The sequence below is a fragment of the Hemicordylus capensis genome, chromosome 2 (genome assembly GCF_027244095.1).
Source record: "Hemicordylus capensis ecotype Gifberg chromosome 2, rHemCap1.1.pri, whole genome shotgun sequence".
NCBI classification, from domain to species: domain Eukaryota; kingdom Metazoa; phylum Chordata; class Lepidosauria; order Squamata; family Cordylidae; genus Hemicordylus; species Hemicordylus capensis.
The window spans coordinates 1278971-1295276 of record NC_069658.1 but is presented as its reverse complement, the minus strand read 5'-3'; the positions used below and the strand labels follow the sequence as shown (position 1 = coordinate 1295276).

At 48.0% G+C, this 16306-nt stretch overlaps 1 protein-coding gene across 1 annotated transcript; it reads left to right on the top strand.

Annotated features, from left to right (window-relative positions):
• Positions 1-2470: 2470 nt before the first annotated feature.
• Positions 2471-13316, top strand: LOC128345565 (dynactin subunit 3-like). Its single transcript, XM_053297708.1, has 5 exons — positions 2471-2587; positions 7075-7165; positions 9547-9633; positions 12536-12554; positions 12688-13316. Exons 1-5 carry the CDS (start codon positions 2498-2500, stop codon positions 12704-12706), a joined length of 306 nt encoding a protein of 101 aa, XP_053153683.1. The 5' UTR covers positions 2471-2497; the 3' UTR covers positions 12707-13316.
• Positions 13317-16306: the final 2990 nt, after the last annotated feature.

The following is a 16306-nucleotide window of genomic DNA, read 5'->3' as shown; positions in this document are numbered from 1 at the left end:
TGCTGGGCTAGATAGGCCTTGAGCCTGATCTTGCAGGGCTGTTCTTATGTTCAGCAGAAATTCGGAATTAATAATCCTATTTTAACTGTTATTGTTCTCAGCAGATTTTTAACACTCAATCAGATCAATAGCTCCATAATGCCCAAGAGAAGCAGAGGATCTTTCTCAGACTCAAATGTACTATGAATCAGTTTTACCATATATATATACGATATACAATAAAATTAATAATGTTTGAACTTGAAATCCTACAAATTTCAAACTGTCCTTTTACTTGCCTTTTGCAAGTACATTAATTAAAAATATATATTACTTATATTTAATTACTTACAGTTTCCTAGAAGTGTAATCTACGTGAAACGATTTTGCCCAGTCAACAATGGGCCTCACCTACTTGTATATACACTGCTTATATTAATATTCTATCACATAGTATTAAAAATGGAATTATATAATTGCATTACCTTTTCGCATGGATATATTCTCAATGATTTGTATGTGTCAGTGGATGTTGGGATTGAACCAGAGTGAGCGAGATAGGCATAGTTATTCTTCGCTGGAGCTGCAAATGTTTGGCCCTCCTTCATATATTGGACTACAGCTCCCACCATCCTGATTACTGACCACAGTGAGATGATGGGAGTGCATCAACTACAGCTGGAGCGCCAAAGTTGTGCAGCCCTATTCCAGGTCAGTGAGTTCAGAGCACAACTCTGTGAGAAAAGCACAGATCTCTGCCCTGATGAGCATACAATTTAAGCTTTTACAGAAGGGGAGTTAATGCAATGAGTAAAAACAATGTTAAGATCCTTGCTGGATCAAATCAATGGTCCACCTAGCCCAACATCTTGTTTTCAACAGTGTCATCTAGCTCAGTATTGTTGACACTGACTGGCAGCAGCTTTCTCAAAGGTTTCAGGCAGGAGTCTTTCCCAGCCCCACCTAGAGATGCTGGCAGGGAGTGAATGTGGGACATTCTTCTGCATGCAACGCAGATGCGCTACCGCTAAGCTACGGCCCCATCTTGCTTGATAATGTTGCTCTTTTGTATTGTCAAATAAATAACAATACTGTCAAATAGAATAAATATTATTATTATTATTATTAGAAAGAAAGAAAAGGTACTAGCAAAGACTGACAGGACAGGTTGAAGGACATATTGGCAAAACCCCTAACTTCACATATACACTGATGGGGTCTGAATTGTCCGTGACTGACCAGGAGAGAGATCTCTTGGGGTGGTGGTGGACAGCTCATTGTAATTGTCAACTCAATGTGCAGCAGCAGAGAAAAAGGCAAATTCCATGCTAGGGATCATTGGGAAGGAGATTGAAAATAAAAATGCTAATATTATAATGCCCTTGGCATTATAATATTGTGCTGTTGTGGTCACCATATCTTAGAAGGACATTGTAGAACTACAAAAGGTGTGGAAGAAGGCAACCAAGATGACCAGGGGCCTCCAGAGCACCTTCCTTATGAGGTTAGGCTATAGCATCTGGGGCTTTTTAGTCTGGAAAAGCAGCAACTACAGGGACACACGATAGAGGTGTATAAGATTATGCATGGAGTAGAGAGAGTGGACAGAGAGAGCTTTTTCTCCCTCTATTACAACACTAGGACCAGGGGTCACCCCATGAAACTGAATGCTGGGGAATTTAGGACTGACAAAAGGAAGTGCTTTTTCACACAGCATATAAGTAATCGATGGAATTCTAGCTTGGATAGGCTTAAAGGTGCTTAACAAATTCATGGAGGACAGGTCTATCAATGGCTACATGTCTGGTGGCTGTGTCCAGTCTCAGAGGCAGGATGCCCCAATCCCAGTGTCAGGGGAGCAACAGCCGGAGAGAGGGCATGTCCTCCCCTCTGGTCTGTGGGTTCTCCAGAGGAATCTGGTGGGCCACTGTGGGAAACAGGACGCTGGATTGGGAGGGCCTTGAGCCACCTAAGGGTGCAGCGGGGAAGCCACCTGCCTAGAGGAGAGCAGGAGGCTGAGGTTCGAATCCCACTATGGGAAACACTTCTATCGGGCAGGCAGCAGCGAGCTAGGAAGATGCTGAAAGGCATCATCATCTCATCCTGCGCGGGAGGAAGCAACAGTCAACCCCTCCTGTATTCCACCAAAGACAACCACAGGGCTTGTCCTCCACGCGGACTCCAGGGCACAACCTTTCCTTTCCTTTCCTCCCGGGCCTGATCCAGCAGGGCTGTTCTTATTCCCAGCTCCAAACTCTCTTCTAAGAGCTGGGTTCGAAGGGGCAGGGAGCAACGTGCCAACGCGAAACACCCGGGTTGATTTTCCCCAAAGGTCTCTATGGGCAGCTCTCCCTGCTCTTAAGGGGGAGGGGGAGACTCTAAAGGAACTCATCTTCACTCCTGTCCGTGGGTCTAGTGCTTTAGTCTATGTTCCCAACCATCATTCTGTTTCCGGCCAGGTCGCTTCCCATTGGCTCCCTGGTCCCTCACTTCCGGCGCGTGGTGGGGCATCGGCAAGATGGCGGCCGTGGCGGGGGCGCAGCCGCAGCAGCTGCAGGGGCTCGTCTTTGGGGCTGCCGGAGGGGCCGGGCGTGGCTACAGGAAGAGGGTAACCGCCGACCCTCACCTGGCTGCTGCGACAGGCGCGGGAGTTCCGATCGCGACAGCGGGTAGTGGGAGAGGCTGAGCGCCCCAGCCCCGCTGCAGTCCCCGACAGCGTCGCCAGGCAGGGCTGAGAGAGACCCCGGCCTGAGGCCCCTGCCTGGAGAGATGCTGCTGCCGCCGCCGCCGGCCAGGACAGCAGAGTCCTGACCGAGGTGGGTCTGCCTGACTCCGTGGATGGCCGGCTCGTTGCGGCCTGTGCTTAGCACGAGGAGCGGCCGTGGTGGTGGTGGTGGTGGTGGATCCCCTGCCTGACATGCCGAAGGCAGCCGGCCCAGCCTCTGGCAGCATCTCCAGGCCAGGCTGAGAAAGAGCCCTGTCTGGCTCCCTGGAGGACTGCCAAACAGAGGAACACAGGAAGCTGCCATCTACTGAGTCAGACCTCTGGTCCATCTCGCTCAGTATTGTCTTCACAGACTGGCAGCGGCTTCTCCAAGGTTGCAGGCAGGAATCTCTCTCCGCCCTCTCTTGGAGATGCTGCCAGGGAGGGAACTTGGAACCTTCTGCCCTTCCCAGAGCAGCTCCACCCCCTGAGGGGAATCTCTTGCAGTGCTCACACATCAAGTCTCCCATTCAGATGCAACCAGGGCAAACCCTGCTTAGCTATGGGGACAAGTCATGCTTGCTACCATAAGACCAGCTCTCCTCTCCAGTCGACACAGGCAGTGCTGAAGTGTGTGTTTTGTTTGTTTATATACCACTCTTTATAAAATCTCAGGGTGGTTTACAGTTTAAACAAACAGCAACTAAAACCTAAAACTCAAATAAAACAGATTACATTTACCATAAATAAAAATGTCACAAACTAAAAGCCAGGTAAGAACATAAGAACAGCCCTGCTGGATCAGGCCCAAGGAGGCTCATCCAGTCCAGCATCCTGTTTCACACAGTGGCTCACCAGATGCCACTGGAAGCCTACAGGCAGGAGTTGAGGGCATGCCGACTCATGCATTTCATATTTCACATCAATCATTACATTTTGATGAGTGGCAGAGAAGAGACTAGAGTAGAACAAGTTGGAGCCTAACCCAGTATGGTATGGTTCTGTCAAGACAGGTTAAATACATTTTGTCCTTATGCTGACGAATGAGCGTGTTCTCAAGAGTCCTTTAAAAGCAACCAGAGATGGGTAGGTTCTGTTTTCATTGAGAATGTGTTCCAGAGCCTCATGGCAACCCTAGAGGAGGGCCGTTTTGGGTCACCACTAGGTGAGCTGGTAGCAACTGCAACCATACCTCCCCCAATGATCTTAATAGGCAGTGTGGTTCATGAAGAAGGCGGCGCTCTCTTAAATACCCAGGGCCCAAGCCATTCAGGACTTTAAAGGTAATAACCAGCACTTTGTATTTTGCCCGGAAACATATCAGCCAGTGTAATTTTTTTAAAAAATAGGACTATTGTGGTCTCGATGGGTGACCCCAGAGACCAACTTGGCTGCCACATTTTGCACCAGTTGCAGTTTCCGAACTGCATAGAAAGGCAGCCCAATGTCCACTTCATTGCTGTAGTCAAGCCTGGATGTTACCAGCATGGGCACCACTGTTTTAAGGTTGTTTGTCTTGAGAAATGGATGTAGCTGGTGCATCTGCCAAAGCTGATAAAAAGCTCTTCTGGCCACTGCTTCAACCTGAGATATCAGGGAGAGATTTGGGTCCAGAAGTACTCCCAAGCTATGTACCTGATCTTTCGGGGGGGGGGGTGTAACCCACTCAGAACAGGCTGATCGAAACCACTTCCTAAATTCTGGCCTCCCATGATGAGTACTTCCATTGATTGACCAAAGGTCTGACTTCATGCAAAGCAGCTTTTTTTGCTTTTGGTTGTAGACAGGCTCAGAATCTAATACAGATATCATAATAATAATAACAATAATAACTACTACTACTACATTAAGAAGTGGAAGGAAGAAATGCTGTAAGTAAATCTGTAGCAACAGTGCTAGCATGAATAAGTGAGTCTTGAATAACTGATTATTTTTACTTGGTCCAATCAGCTTTGTGAATAACAATGCATAATGTAGAGGATTCTCTGCCATGATGTGGAAACTTTTGTTGGGAAGCGTTATATAAATAGCTATAGTTCTTGTTGAGATCTATGTTCCCTCTAAGGTGTCGTGCACAAATCTCCAGAGTCCTGCACAGCTATTTTCAGCAGTCTCACTGCACTGCTGCTTGTGCTGACTTTTCCTTCTCGCCATGCTGCACCATTCTGATCCTTCCTTTTCAATGTTTCCACTTGTGCAGTGGCATGCAGGTAGAGGGGGAATGGTGAACTGAACCTTCTTCCGCACCACAAGTCATGTCTTCCTTTCCCCCACCTGTCACGCTGAGCAGAGCCAAGCTGCTCCTTCCTTCCCCCCTCCCACATGCCTGGAGGGCAAGACGAATTGAATTGAACCTCCCCCCCCCCCGCTGGCAAGCCCCTTCCTTCTTGTTCCTTCTTCCGAGGAAGTGGGGTGGAGGAGGAAGAAGGAAGGTGGCTGGAGGGACTCCCCAGCAGTGTTCCCTCTAATTTTGTTCATCTGTTTGCGGAATGAGTTTTGTTTTGGGCGGCAGTATCAAGACAGTCTGTGTGCGGGTACATTCAGAGTAGGACCTTCCTGATTCAACCTGAGCAGGTTCTAAAATTAACTGAGCGGACATCAAAAAACTTGTGAGCGGGCGCACGTGTGCATGCCTTAGAGGGAACACTGCTCCCATTTCCAAAATCTCTGCTGAGCCCAGAGCCGGCACCCTGCTGGAAATGGCCTCCCGCTGCCTTCTTACCCTCTACAAAATCCTCCTAAACATGGTGGCAGAGGTCACGTGTGTCCCCTCCAGGTCTTGCCCCTTACAGAGGGTGAGAAGGCAAAGAGGCTGTTTCCAGGTTGCCTTCCAAGCCAGTGGCAACGTGGGAAGGTGGCTGCACTTCCTGGAGCTGGCCCCCAAAGCAGCAGTCGCAGTAGGAGCAAAGAGGGAGCGAGTCGGCAGCATTGTAGTGGGGCCACCACTCCCAGGGCCAGAAGCCCCTGCGTGCTTCTCATGTTTAAGAAAACAGCAACAATGATATTTCCTAGTTGAAGGCTTTTGTCCTGTATGTGATCCAGTTATTCCAGATCTTGTCTACGGAGGGAATCTAGCACTATTCCCTGAGATTCATCACATTTTGGTGAGTGGCAGAGAAGAGACTAGAGCAGAGCAAGCAGGAGCCTAACCCAGTATGGTATGGTTCTGCCACGATAGGTCAAATACACGTTGTCCTTATGGAATTTTAAGAGCGCAGCGTCAAACCAAAAGCTAGCACTCTTAGTTTGGCACTATAAAGCTAGAAATCCAGTGTTATTAATAGAAAAAATATTATTTTATATTTTATATTATAATTTCATAAATAGAATAGAATTCTAAAATACACTTCTTTCTTTCAGTGTGTGTTTGTGTTCTTGTCTCTATAGTGGCACATAATAACGCATTTGTGCGCACACTGCCTTGATACTGCCGCCCAAAACCACCCTCATTCTGCTCACTGATGAAAAAAGATTAGAGGGACCACTGGTGGAGATGGTCACGGCTACCTCTAGAAGGGGATTAGGCACATTCATGGGGGGCCTAGTAGTCTAATGGCTGTATGGGACCTCCAGGTTCAGGGATAGTATGGATACTGTACTGGTTGCTGGAGTACCAGGAAAGATTGGTTATAATAGGAAAGAGTTGTTCCCTTCAAGCCCTGCTTCTGGGCTTCCTAGAGCAAACAGGTTGCTAGATTCGGTCAGCTCTTGGACTGATCCAGCACAGTTCACAGCCCAATCTCCCTTCAGAGTAGGCGCGGGGCTCCCTCCCTGGTTGGACTCCACATGTGAGGCACCCTGGGACGGCAGCAGCAGAGAATGGAGCACTGGTCACTCACCCTGAAGGCTGCTTCTTGTTGCTGCATCCAAGGGCATCTCAACCCGCCCTGCAGCACCAGCGCCTACTTTGCAGGGATACTCTGAAGGGGTAATCTTTTTGCTTTGACCTGCTCCTGCATATTTTATAACTTCTTCGCCCCATCGGAACCTAGCCTAGAGAGGCGCCACAAGACTTTTTTCCTGTTTACCATAGATAGTTCCAGTTAGTTTGGATTCGTTGGTCTTTAGTTAACACTAGTTTAAAGTGGTTTTTTCTTCATAGTGGTGTTCTTGGCCTCTGGTCCTAAAAGAACTGAGGGTGGGGGTCATGCTCCTCCCACCCTTTAATGAAAGGCGGTATTTAAATTTAACCATACGTAAATAAATAAATGAGGCGCCCTTGGATGCAGCAGAAGCAAGAAGCAGCCTTCACGGTCAGTGACCAATGCTCCATTCTGCTTCATCGGTGCGTTCCATATATCAGTATTTGTCTAGCTGTGCAGTCATAGTGTAGGGTTTCCTATGAAAGCAGTTGATTTGCTCAGTTATTAATTAGATATTTTCTCTTGTAGCTAGCAGATGGCTTGGTCAAAGTTCATCTGGCATTGGGGAACATTGCAAGCACGAGAGAGAGAGAGAGAGTTAAAATTCTTTACCAAAAAAGTAAGTATTTTAAGTATCTGTTTGTAAAAAGATTGAGCAGCTGGCTTGAGAAGTGTCTTATGATAGTTAGAAGTGGGAGTAGTCTGGCGACCACCTTGTAGAAGTGGGAGGGAGGGGGAGCTTCTTGATCACAGTGCAGCTTTGTCTTCTATGGCTGCGGTGACCCCCCCCCCCGAATCCCACTGTCTGATCCAATAGTGGCTCTTCAGTTTTGGAATGGATGCACGGTCTGCTTTCACAGCAGCCTCCCTTGGCCCCTGTGCTGACTGGAGAGTCCTGGGAATATTCCTTTTATAGAGAGCCCTTCCTCACAAGGCCAAGGGGTACCTTTCAGAATGGTGGCTCTCTTGAGTTTAGCAAAGGGACAAAAGCTGCCCCTTTTCGACGCCAGTGTAGCTTCCCTCTGGAGGCTGTAGCTGGTGCCTGTGTCTCTTTTTAGAAGATTATGCCCCGGCTCACACGTAATGGTGGCAGAGAAGTACAGAAGAGCAGCCGAGGCCTGTGCTCCCACTACGGCTGCTGTTTCCATGTTGTGCAAACTCATAAAATGTCGGGTGGAGAATGTTCCCGACATTTAGAGCCAGCACTTGAAGTTTACGTAAGGAGCGGAATACTGTACAATAGTGCCTCCTGTGCCCCATTATCCCTCAGGCGATCCAGAAAAATACCGTGGTCGATGGTATCAAAAGCCACTGAGAGATCCAAAAGGACCAGTAGAGTCGCACTCCCTCTGTCAATTCCCTGGCGAAGGTCGTCTTCTATCAGGCCAACTAAGGTCGTTTCAATCCCGTAGCTGGCTCCAAAGCCAGTCTGAAATGGGTCTAGATAAGCAGTTTCCTCTTAAGACCGCTTGGAGCTAGCCAGCCACCCCCCTCTCAGTCATCTTACCCAACTATGGGAGGTTGGAGACCTGCCTAGGATTACCATCACCAGGGGATGCAGAGTGGGCTTCTCCTTCAAACAAGTGGCATCCTGCCTTCCCTCAGTGAGGTATTAATGATATCAACTAGGCCAGCACCAGCAACCTCCCTGCAAGATGAAATCAGCCATGTTGGGCAAGGATCCCAAGAACAGGTGGTAACTGATCCAATCTAATATTGCAAGAGGGATTGCTGGACACCTCCCTAACTGGCCCTGCAGAAATACTGGAGTCCAGATCAGCCCCAATGTGAGAGGTTTTCTCTGCAACGAACTCATTGACTGCATCACAGCAAGACATTGTTTCCAGAAACAGATTTGAAACAGAAGGGGGCTTGAGTTAAACCCCCAACAATTCGGAAGAGCTTTGCTGGACAATACACACAGAATGAAATTGCTTCCTTGCTTCGCGTTTTGCCACGGCATAGGCCTTCGAATGGGCTCTCTGCTGTGTCTTAACACATTCACGATGAGTCCTCCTCCACGTGTGCTCTAGTTGTCTGCACATTTTATGTGTGAACCCAGCATGTGAGCCCTGTGGCGGGATAGTAAACCACCACCTTGTTCTTTTCCTATTTTAAACCACTTGGAGAACTTCTTCTTTTTGGTGGGGCGGGGTGGGGGAAGCGTTCTATAAGTAATCTTACTGTCCTATAAAACCAGGGCAGTGGGAGGGAATTGTAAACCATTGCAAGCACGTCTGTAGCCCCTCCTGAAAGCACTTCCTCATCTATCATCTGAGTAATCCTTTCAAGAGCCTTGTAAGGTGAACCAGAATTATTCTTCTGTGGCGGAGGGGTGCTGAGTGAATTGCGCTTTGCTTCAGGCCGTCTAATGAGTCCACGGCTGAAGGTCAGTGAAGTTAGGCCCCTAATGCCCACACACATAAGCACTATGAATTTCCAGTCTTCAGATTTCCAGTAGCTCATGACAGCTGGCTCTAGGCTTGCAGGTACTGGGTCTCAGTTAATCATCCTTGAGTAGACTTTTTTGGGACTTGCAACAAAGGAACTTGAGGATTGCTCCTAGGATTGAGGGCTGGCACATGAACTTGGTGATTTTGGCAGCTATGGAAAATATTTACGTCCTGAAATGGGAAAGAAGGAACAAACTTTAAAATAACCAGAAAGCCTTCATAGCCTTGTTCGCATAACTGTGGTGTCCGTTCTTCATGTTCATCATTCCTTGCAAAGGTAACTTGGGACTAGTGTGTTGTGTGTGTCGTGTCTCTTCCTTTTTCCTCCCAGGAACTGCTGAACTGGAAATGCTTTGTGGGGGTGAGTGAGTTGATGTTTTGGGTTTAAAATGGGGGAATATGTTAAATGAACCCCAAACTATTTATATACATATACATTGTATATGAAGTTTATTGCAACAGAATGTTAATGACAGATACATATACTTGCTTGCTTCTGCCACTGGAAAGCTGATTCTGTCTCCTTATATTCTCTTTCTGATCCAAGTTGAAGATGCCATAAAGTATTTGGACCCTCAGTACATTGACCGAATGGCAGTTCCAGATGCAGTGAAGCTGCAGTTCATCTTGGCAGGTATTTCACAAAGTGCTTGGTTGGGGAGGGGGCCCGGGCAGTCTTAATGTTTAGAATTTGGATACGGTGGTCTTCAGAGGCCAGGGGAGATGGCAGGAAAGCACCCCTTCCCCTGCTCAGGTGCCAGTGCAGCAAGAGCCTGGCACTTGCCCTCCGGCACATGTCCAGGGCTAGTCCTGAGGTCGGTCACTGTCTCATAAAGTCCATTAGCAACACGGATGGATGCCAGTGTAGTATTAAGCAAGTGTGGCCATTTCAAAGTTGTAATTAATGCTTTTCAGGTGCTTATCTCTGAGAAATGTGTGAGAGAATATGTATATGCTTTGTGGATGTATCAAGTATTCCAGTCCAGCTTAGGCCTGTGTGTCAGAATCTCCAGTTTCAGCTGAAATGCACCATCTCCTCCGCCCTGCACCACATGGCAGCGGGTGCTCCTGATATGGTCAGCGACAGGCAGGAGTTGCTGCTTGTGGCGTGGTGTGGCGGGGGGGGCGCTTTCCACCCGAATTGGCGGCTGTAAATGTGACACTGGGAAGCTGTTTGGGACCCCTGGGAGCTCTAGTTCCTCCCAGCTCCTTTCCCCCGTGTGGTGCCTCCTCTTCGGCATCCCGTTGGGTTATCCTCCTCCGGGAGCTCCAAGGCAGGACAGATTTGATTGGATAAAAAAGAAAGACACGCCTACCTGAGCCCGAGAGGGATAACCCCGCCCCAGTTCTTTCTGTCCTTCGGCAGCTCCAGGCAGTTTCCTTTTCTCTCTCTCTCCTTTGTTCAGCGTTTTTTGTCCTTATACCTTTCCTACTCACTTCTTTGTCTAGTTTTTCTTACAACCCTTGCTTCCCTTACCTCTTCTATACATTTAGATACCAAAAAACCCAAACAAACCCTCCTCCCTTCCCTCCCCCTCGCTCTCCACCCCTCCTCTCTTCCATTGCATGGAACAGGCTGCTAGGGGCAGGAGAATTATTTTAGTCCCGAGGGGACCGAGCCAGAGAGATTTGGGGCCCGGGCGTTCATGGCCCTTCCAAGGCCCATTTCTCACCCGCAAAGCCTCCTCAGCAGCAACAATGGCTTCCGAAGAGCTACCCACGTGCCGCTTGGCTGCGCAGTCAGCAGCTTCCTCGGCCACTCCACAGCTGACCGATCACGCTGCTCAAGCTCCTCCGGCAGCACATTTGACCGCCGACCGAAGGCTCTGCCCTTCTCAGCCTCCCGTGCCGCACGCTAGTGGGACCCGCTTGGTTGCGTCTTGCCGCCTGGAGACTGAGCACTGACCGCAAGGTTTCAATGGAGGAGTACTAGACACCATGTTGGCATCGCGCCGAGTGTCAACGGAAAGAGTATACCAATACACCTGGTGGACATTTCTGCGTTGGATGGCACGTCATTCCATTCCAAGGGGTTCCCGTTCTCTTCAGCACCTTCTTCGTTTCCTTCAGGAGGGGCTGGAGAAGGGACTCGGACCAAACACCTTGAAAAGACAGGCGGCTTCACTGCTTCCATTGTTCTGCGATGACACGTCCCAGTCCTCCCAAGCACATTCTCATTGCCGCCGCTTCCTGAGGGGTGCATCTTTACTATCACCGCCAACAGTCCACCGATTTCCCACCTGGGACTTACATATTATCCTTCGCGCCCTGCAATCACAGCCCTTCAAACCAATACGATCCATTCCCATCCGGGTTTTGTCATTTAAGTTAGCCTTCCTCGTCGTTATCTCATCCGCTAGGAGGATTTCCGAACTCCGAGTCCTGTCAGTAAACAAATCATTCTGTATTTTTCTCGAAGACGCTGTATGCCTGGTACCAGACCTGTTCATGCGTCCAAAAGTCTTGTCCACTTTCCATCTGTTGCAGGATGTTTTCTTGCCATCTTTTTGTCCCAAGCCTTCCCACCCTTCAGAAAAGAGGTGGCACAAGTTAGATGTTTGACTCTATTTAAAGGTCTATATAAAACATTCAGCCTCATTCAGGACCTCAGAGAGTATGTTTGGGTCTTTCCATCCACGGTCCATGGGATCAGCAGTATCTTCTGCCACCATAGCAAGGTGGATCAAGGCATGCATCGCTATGACTTACGAAGCACAACGCATCAGGCCTCCTGCCTCCATTCTGGCTCACTCGACTTGGGTGGCAGCAACTTCAGTGGCATTCTCTACAAACACCTCAGTCACCGAGATATGCAGAGCAGCCATGTGGGCGTCATCTTCTATTTTTACGAGGCACTACAAAATCTACGAATACGCCTCTGCCAGAGCCACCTTTGGTAGGTGGGTTCTGCAGCAGGTTCTTCCTCGACAGTAGGTTAGACCGCTCCCACCCGTATTGATCAGCTGTGGTATGTCCCATAGAGATGTCCCTGCCTTCAAGCAACCGAGAAAGGAGCATTGGTTGCACTTACCGTGAAGGCTTCTGCTGGTTGCTGAAGCCAGGGGCATCTTGGCCCACCCGGCTGCAGCACTCTGACCTACTCTCGACAAGACTCCTGGGTCTACGACCCTGCACAGATCAGGCCTTCGTACTTCCTTCACTTTGTTGTCTGCAGTTCCTTGTTTATTGTTTACAGTCTTATTTTCTCTGTATACAGTGCATGTCTGCCTTTACCTTCTGAGTCTGAAAGAACTGGGGCGGGGTTATCCCTCTCGGGCTCAGGGAGGCGTGTCTTTCTTTTTTATCCAGTCAGATCTGTCCTGCCTTGGAGCTCCTGGAGGAGGATAACCCATAGAGATGTCCCTGGCTTCAGCAACCAGAAGGAGCCTTCACAGTAAGTGAAGCCAGTGGTCCTTTTCCTCTAAGAGTACGGCTACCTGGGACTTTTCATTGGGGGTCAGCTGTGCTCATAACAGCACAACAGAGGGACCACACACACACTCAGCCCCCAACTATGCTCATTCTTGTGTTTGCAGGACCACACCGTGGGTCAAGGTATGTTGTGATTCACACCACAAAGAATATTGCACAACACTTTGCAGCATGACAGTGTTTTGAAGGAAGAAGCGGTGCTTGCAACATTTCTGGTTTAGGCCTCCAGTTTGAAGGAGCTCTTCTGATGTTGCAGGACCAGTGTGAAGCGGTGACGGAGAATGTCTGGTTACTCCTGGAAGATTACAACAAAATGGTATCCTTTTTTTAACTTCAATGCTCTTGGCTGAAGTGCATCACCTCACGGATCGCCTTTGCCTGTTTATGGGTGGAAGCCGTTTCTCTTCTATGAGCTCAGCTTTCTTCTGCCTGTTGCTCATTCTTGTGCTTGCAGGACCACACCGTGGGTCAAGGTTTGTTCTTGGAAATCCCACATAAAAGCTGCTAAGCTTGAAGCTGAACAAACGACTGGTGGGATTAATAAATGCTGGTGAGCCGGAGGGTGTGGGGAGGGAGGCAAGTTGTGCCGGTGCTGGATTTGATTAAAAGGTCAACCACAAGTTCTGTATGATTCAAATCTGGGCTTTTCCAGGGGAAATGAGTTGCATTCAGAAAGATACCATGTTCATCAGAAGCTGCTGGGACTGTAGTGTCCTTCCTTGACATTAAAATGAGGCTCAATGTCTGTCTGTCTGTCTTTCCTCCTCTTTAAGAGTTTCTCTTTAATTTGTTTTAGTTTTCACTCAACCAGTTGGTTAGGAACACATGCGCTGTCAGACTAGCTGCTGTTTCTGAGGACCGTAATAAAATCCTAATGACTTCCCAGCGCTGCTGTGGCCGAGGTCTGTTTCTTACTGGGACTGAGCCATTTGGAACTGGCTGCCAGTGCATCTCCTTAGGGCTGTGCAATGGAGCACAATTCGATCTGGAGCCTCCCCCAGACCCTGCTGCTCGCATCTAGGCAGCACCCAGCAGCAAAGAATGAGATGCCAAGGCAAGGATGCACACTCTTCCCTCCGCTTTCCTTGCTGGGCTGCTTCTCTTCCACTGTGCTCTGATGTACCCCCAGGCGTGCATGGTTGAGGAACTATGCACCAATTCAATTTGGAGCTAGTCCCACTGTTTTGGAAGGGACCTTGATATAGATCAGTACTTGAGATGGCCAATCCAATTTGGTTTGGCCAGATATAAAGGGTGCTTCACATCAAAGCTAAGCCTTCAGCCCGTTAACCTCCTCCTCCCCCCCCCCGACTCATACTCCTCCATCCCCTGTATTTACTGGGCAGTCTGGGCCCATTTGTGCATTGTGGGGGTGTTTTAACTTTGGGCAGCCTGCCTTTGTTGATAGAAACCTAGTACACAAGTCTCAAGAGAAATAAAATCCTATTCACACTTGGAAGTAAGCTGTATTAAATTCAGTGTGACTTACTTCTGAATAGACATGCCTAAAATTACACTACTGTATTTATTACTTGTACCTGTTGCAACATCGGGCTTGGCCCATTTACTTGAGGCAGTTGAATCTATTGATCCTTCGGGCCCCTTGTTGCACTGTGTGCCTGGTCCTTCCTGGTGGCATCGAGGTCAGCAGACTGCATAGGCTGTTCTGTGAGGGTTGCTGGCTTGAAATAATGTCTGGCTTCGTAGTAGCGGAGTTGGATGAGGTGGCCTGTAGGTCTCTGGGTTTGGGGGTCTGTTTGGCCTAGCTCTGGGGTGTGTGTGGGTGACATCCCTAAATGTTTAGGCATGAAATGTTAACCTGCATTTTGTTTTGAATAGGGTTTCACTTGGATATTCTACACTTATTGCTTTAAAGTTCAAACCCCTAGTGCCCAGTATGAACCAGTGTCTGAATTCCGTACATGGAATTCCTGCAGTGATAGTGGCATCTTGCTGGTAAAACTCTGGCTTGGGATCTGGTTACTTTAAAAACTCAATATAAGCCTTTCAGTTAAGCATAGCTGGGAAGCCCCTTTTGGCCTTGTAATCTGTATGCACATGAAAGGTTTTTTTCTGCTGTAGCACCTGGGTTGTGGAACTCCCAGGAGATCCATCAGGTGCCCTTCTCTAATTTCATTATCTCTTGAAGATGTGCTTGCATCACTGGACATTCAATCTGATTGGAAATTGGTTACTTTTTAGCCTACTTTCCTAAAGGAAAGTAAACTAATCAAATTTGCTACAGCTGTAGGGACACACAGGGACAGCTTAATGGCATAGTTTGTGATGTCATCCACCCCTTTGTGCAAGTGGGCTAACTTGTGGACCATCTTAACCGATTTGAACCAAATTTGGTGCAGTTGTAGTGAGTGACACATAGGACACCTCAGTAGTATAGCTGGTCATGACATCATCCCCCCACCCCAGTCCAAGATGGCGGACATATAATTTCAGGCATAGGTGGGCTAACAGGCTAACTTGTGGGCTACCTAACCAACTTGAACCACATTTGCTACAGCTGTACATACACAGGGACACCTCAGTGACTTTGTGATTGTCATCTACCCCAGTTCAAGATGGCGGATGCATGAATGTTTGAGGCACAAGTGGGCTAACTTGTAGACTTCCTAACTGATTTGAACCAAATTTGCTACAGCTGTACATAGGGACACCTCAGTGGCTTAGCTTGTGATGTCATCCACTTCAATGCAAGATGGTGGATGTATGGCTGTTTGAGGCTCAAGTGGGCTATTTTGTGGACTGCTTAACCGATTTGAACCAAATTTGCTACAGATTTAGGGAAACATAGGGGTGCTGCAATGGTGTAGTTTGATGTTGTCATCCACCCCAATTCAAGATGGTGGACGCATGATCATTTGAGGTGCAAGTAGGCTAACTTGTGAAGATGGTAATTATCAATTAAGATTATAGTGAAAGGAAAGTAAGCAGATTAGTCCTTAGAACAACCATGTGTGTATGTGTGTGTTTGGTTGACACTCTTCTCACCATTTTGTTTGTATCTTTCTGTTTAGGTATTTTTTGCGGTTACTTTTTAAAGCAACTGACTTTTGTCTGATTTGTTCACCACAAGTATTTCTGTGGGAGAGGCTGGATAAAAAAAAACTTTAAATATAATATGAAATGAAATAAATGGCAGTCCCTTCACCTTCCTATAGAAAGCTGCTTCATAAAGCTTTGATCCTTTTCAAATAGGATGGGGCCTGGTAGGATGTGGAGATGGTTAGTAATACGGAAGCAGGTGGCCTGCCCTACGGCCTGGGATGGTCACAGGCAGTGCTGAAAGCGGAGGTTGCTTTTGCTTCTGCCTGCCAGGGCTTCGAGGAAGCTTCTGGAATAGTGAGGGACACTGTGGCCACTGATTAATCATTGCTGGGGCTGCAAATGGCACACACTTTGCTCTTCTCTGACCTTTCTCAAGGAAAAGAGGTTTTTGTAGCCTTTAACTGCAGGAGACCATGGGGTTTTTTTGTCAGTGGTGCTGACAGGGTGGATAGTTGGCATAGGGTCAGCTGGCAGAGAAGGAGACAGACACTTCAGACCTATGTGGTGTAGTCTGTGGGGACGTTTTCCTGAGCAAGCTTCATTGAAACAAACAGGAACTGCACTCTTTCAGGGGCTTGTGCAGGAGAACTTACCATAATTTTTACCCTACTATGCTGTTACTATGGATGGAGAGATGCTGTTGAAGGTTGTTTCATCTTTGTATCTGCACTGAGCCGTTATCTTACCAGCATCTTAAGATCATCTATTCCTTTCACCACTGCGCTAATGTAGCTTGTCTACATATAGTTGAGATGAGGAAGGTATAACTTTAAAATAAATCTCCACCTCTTTCTTTAAAGTATTGACATTAC

Excerpts from the sequence above, each read along its gene's own strand:
- LOC128345565 (XM_053297708.1), top strand. The coding sequence starts at position 2,498 with ATGGCGGCCGTGGCGGGGGCGCAGCCGCAGCAGCTGCAGGGGCTCGTC. Across the intron at positions 2,588-7,074 it reads GGCGTGGCTACAGGAAGAGG|CTAGCAGATGGCTTGGTCAA; the intron begins GTAACCGCCGAC and ends TTTCTCTTGTAG. Across the intron at positions 7,166-9,546 it reads TAAAATTCTTTACCAAAAAA|TTGAAGATGCCATAAAGTAT; the intron begins GTAAGTATTTTA and ends TTCTGATCCAAG.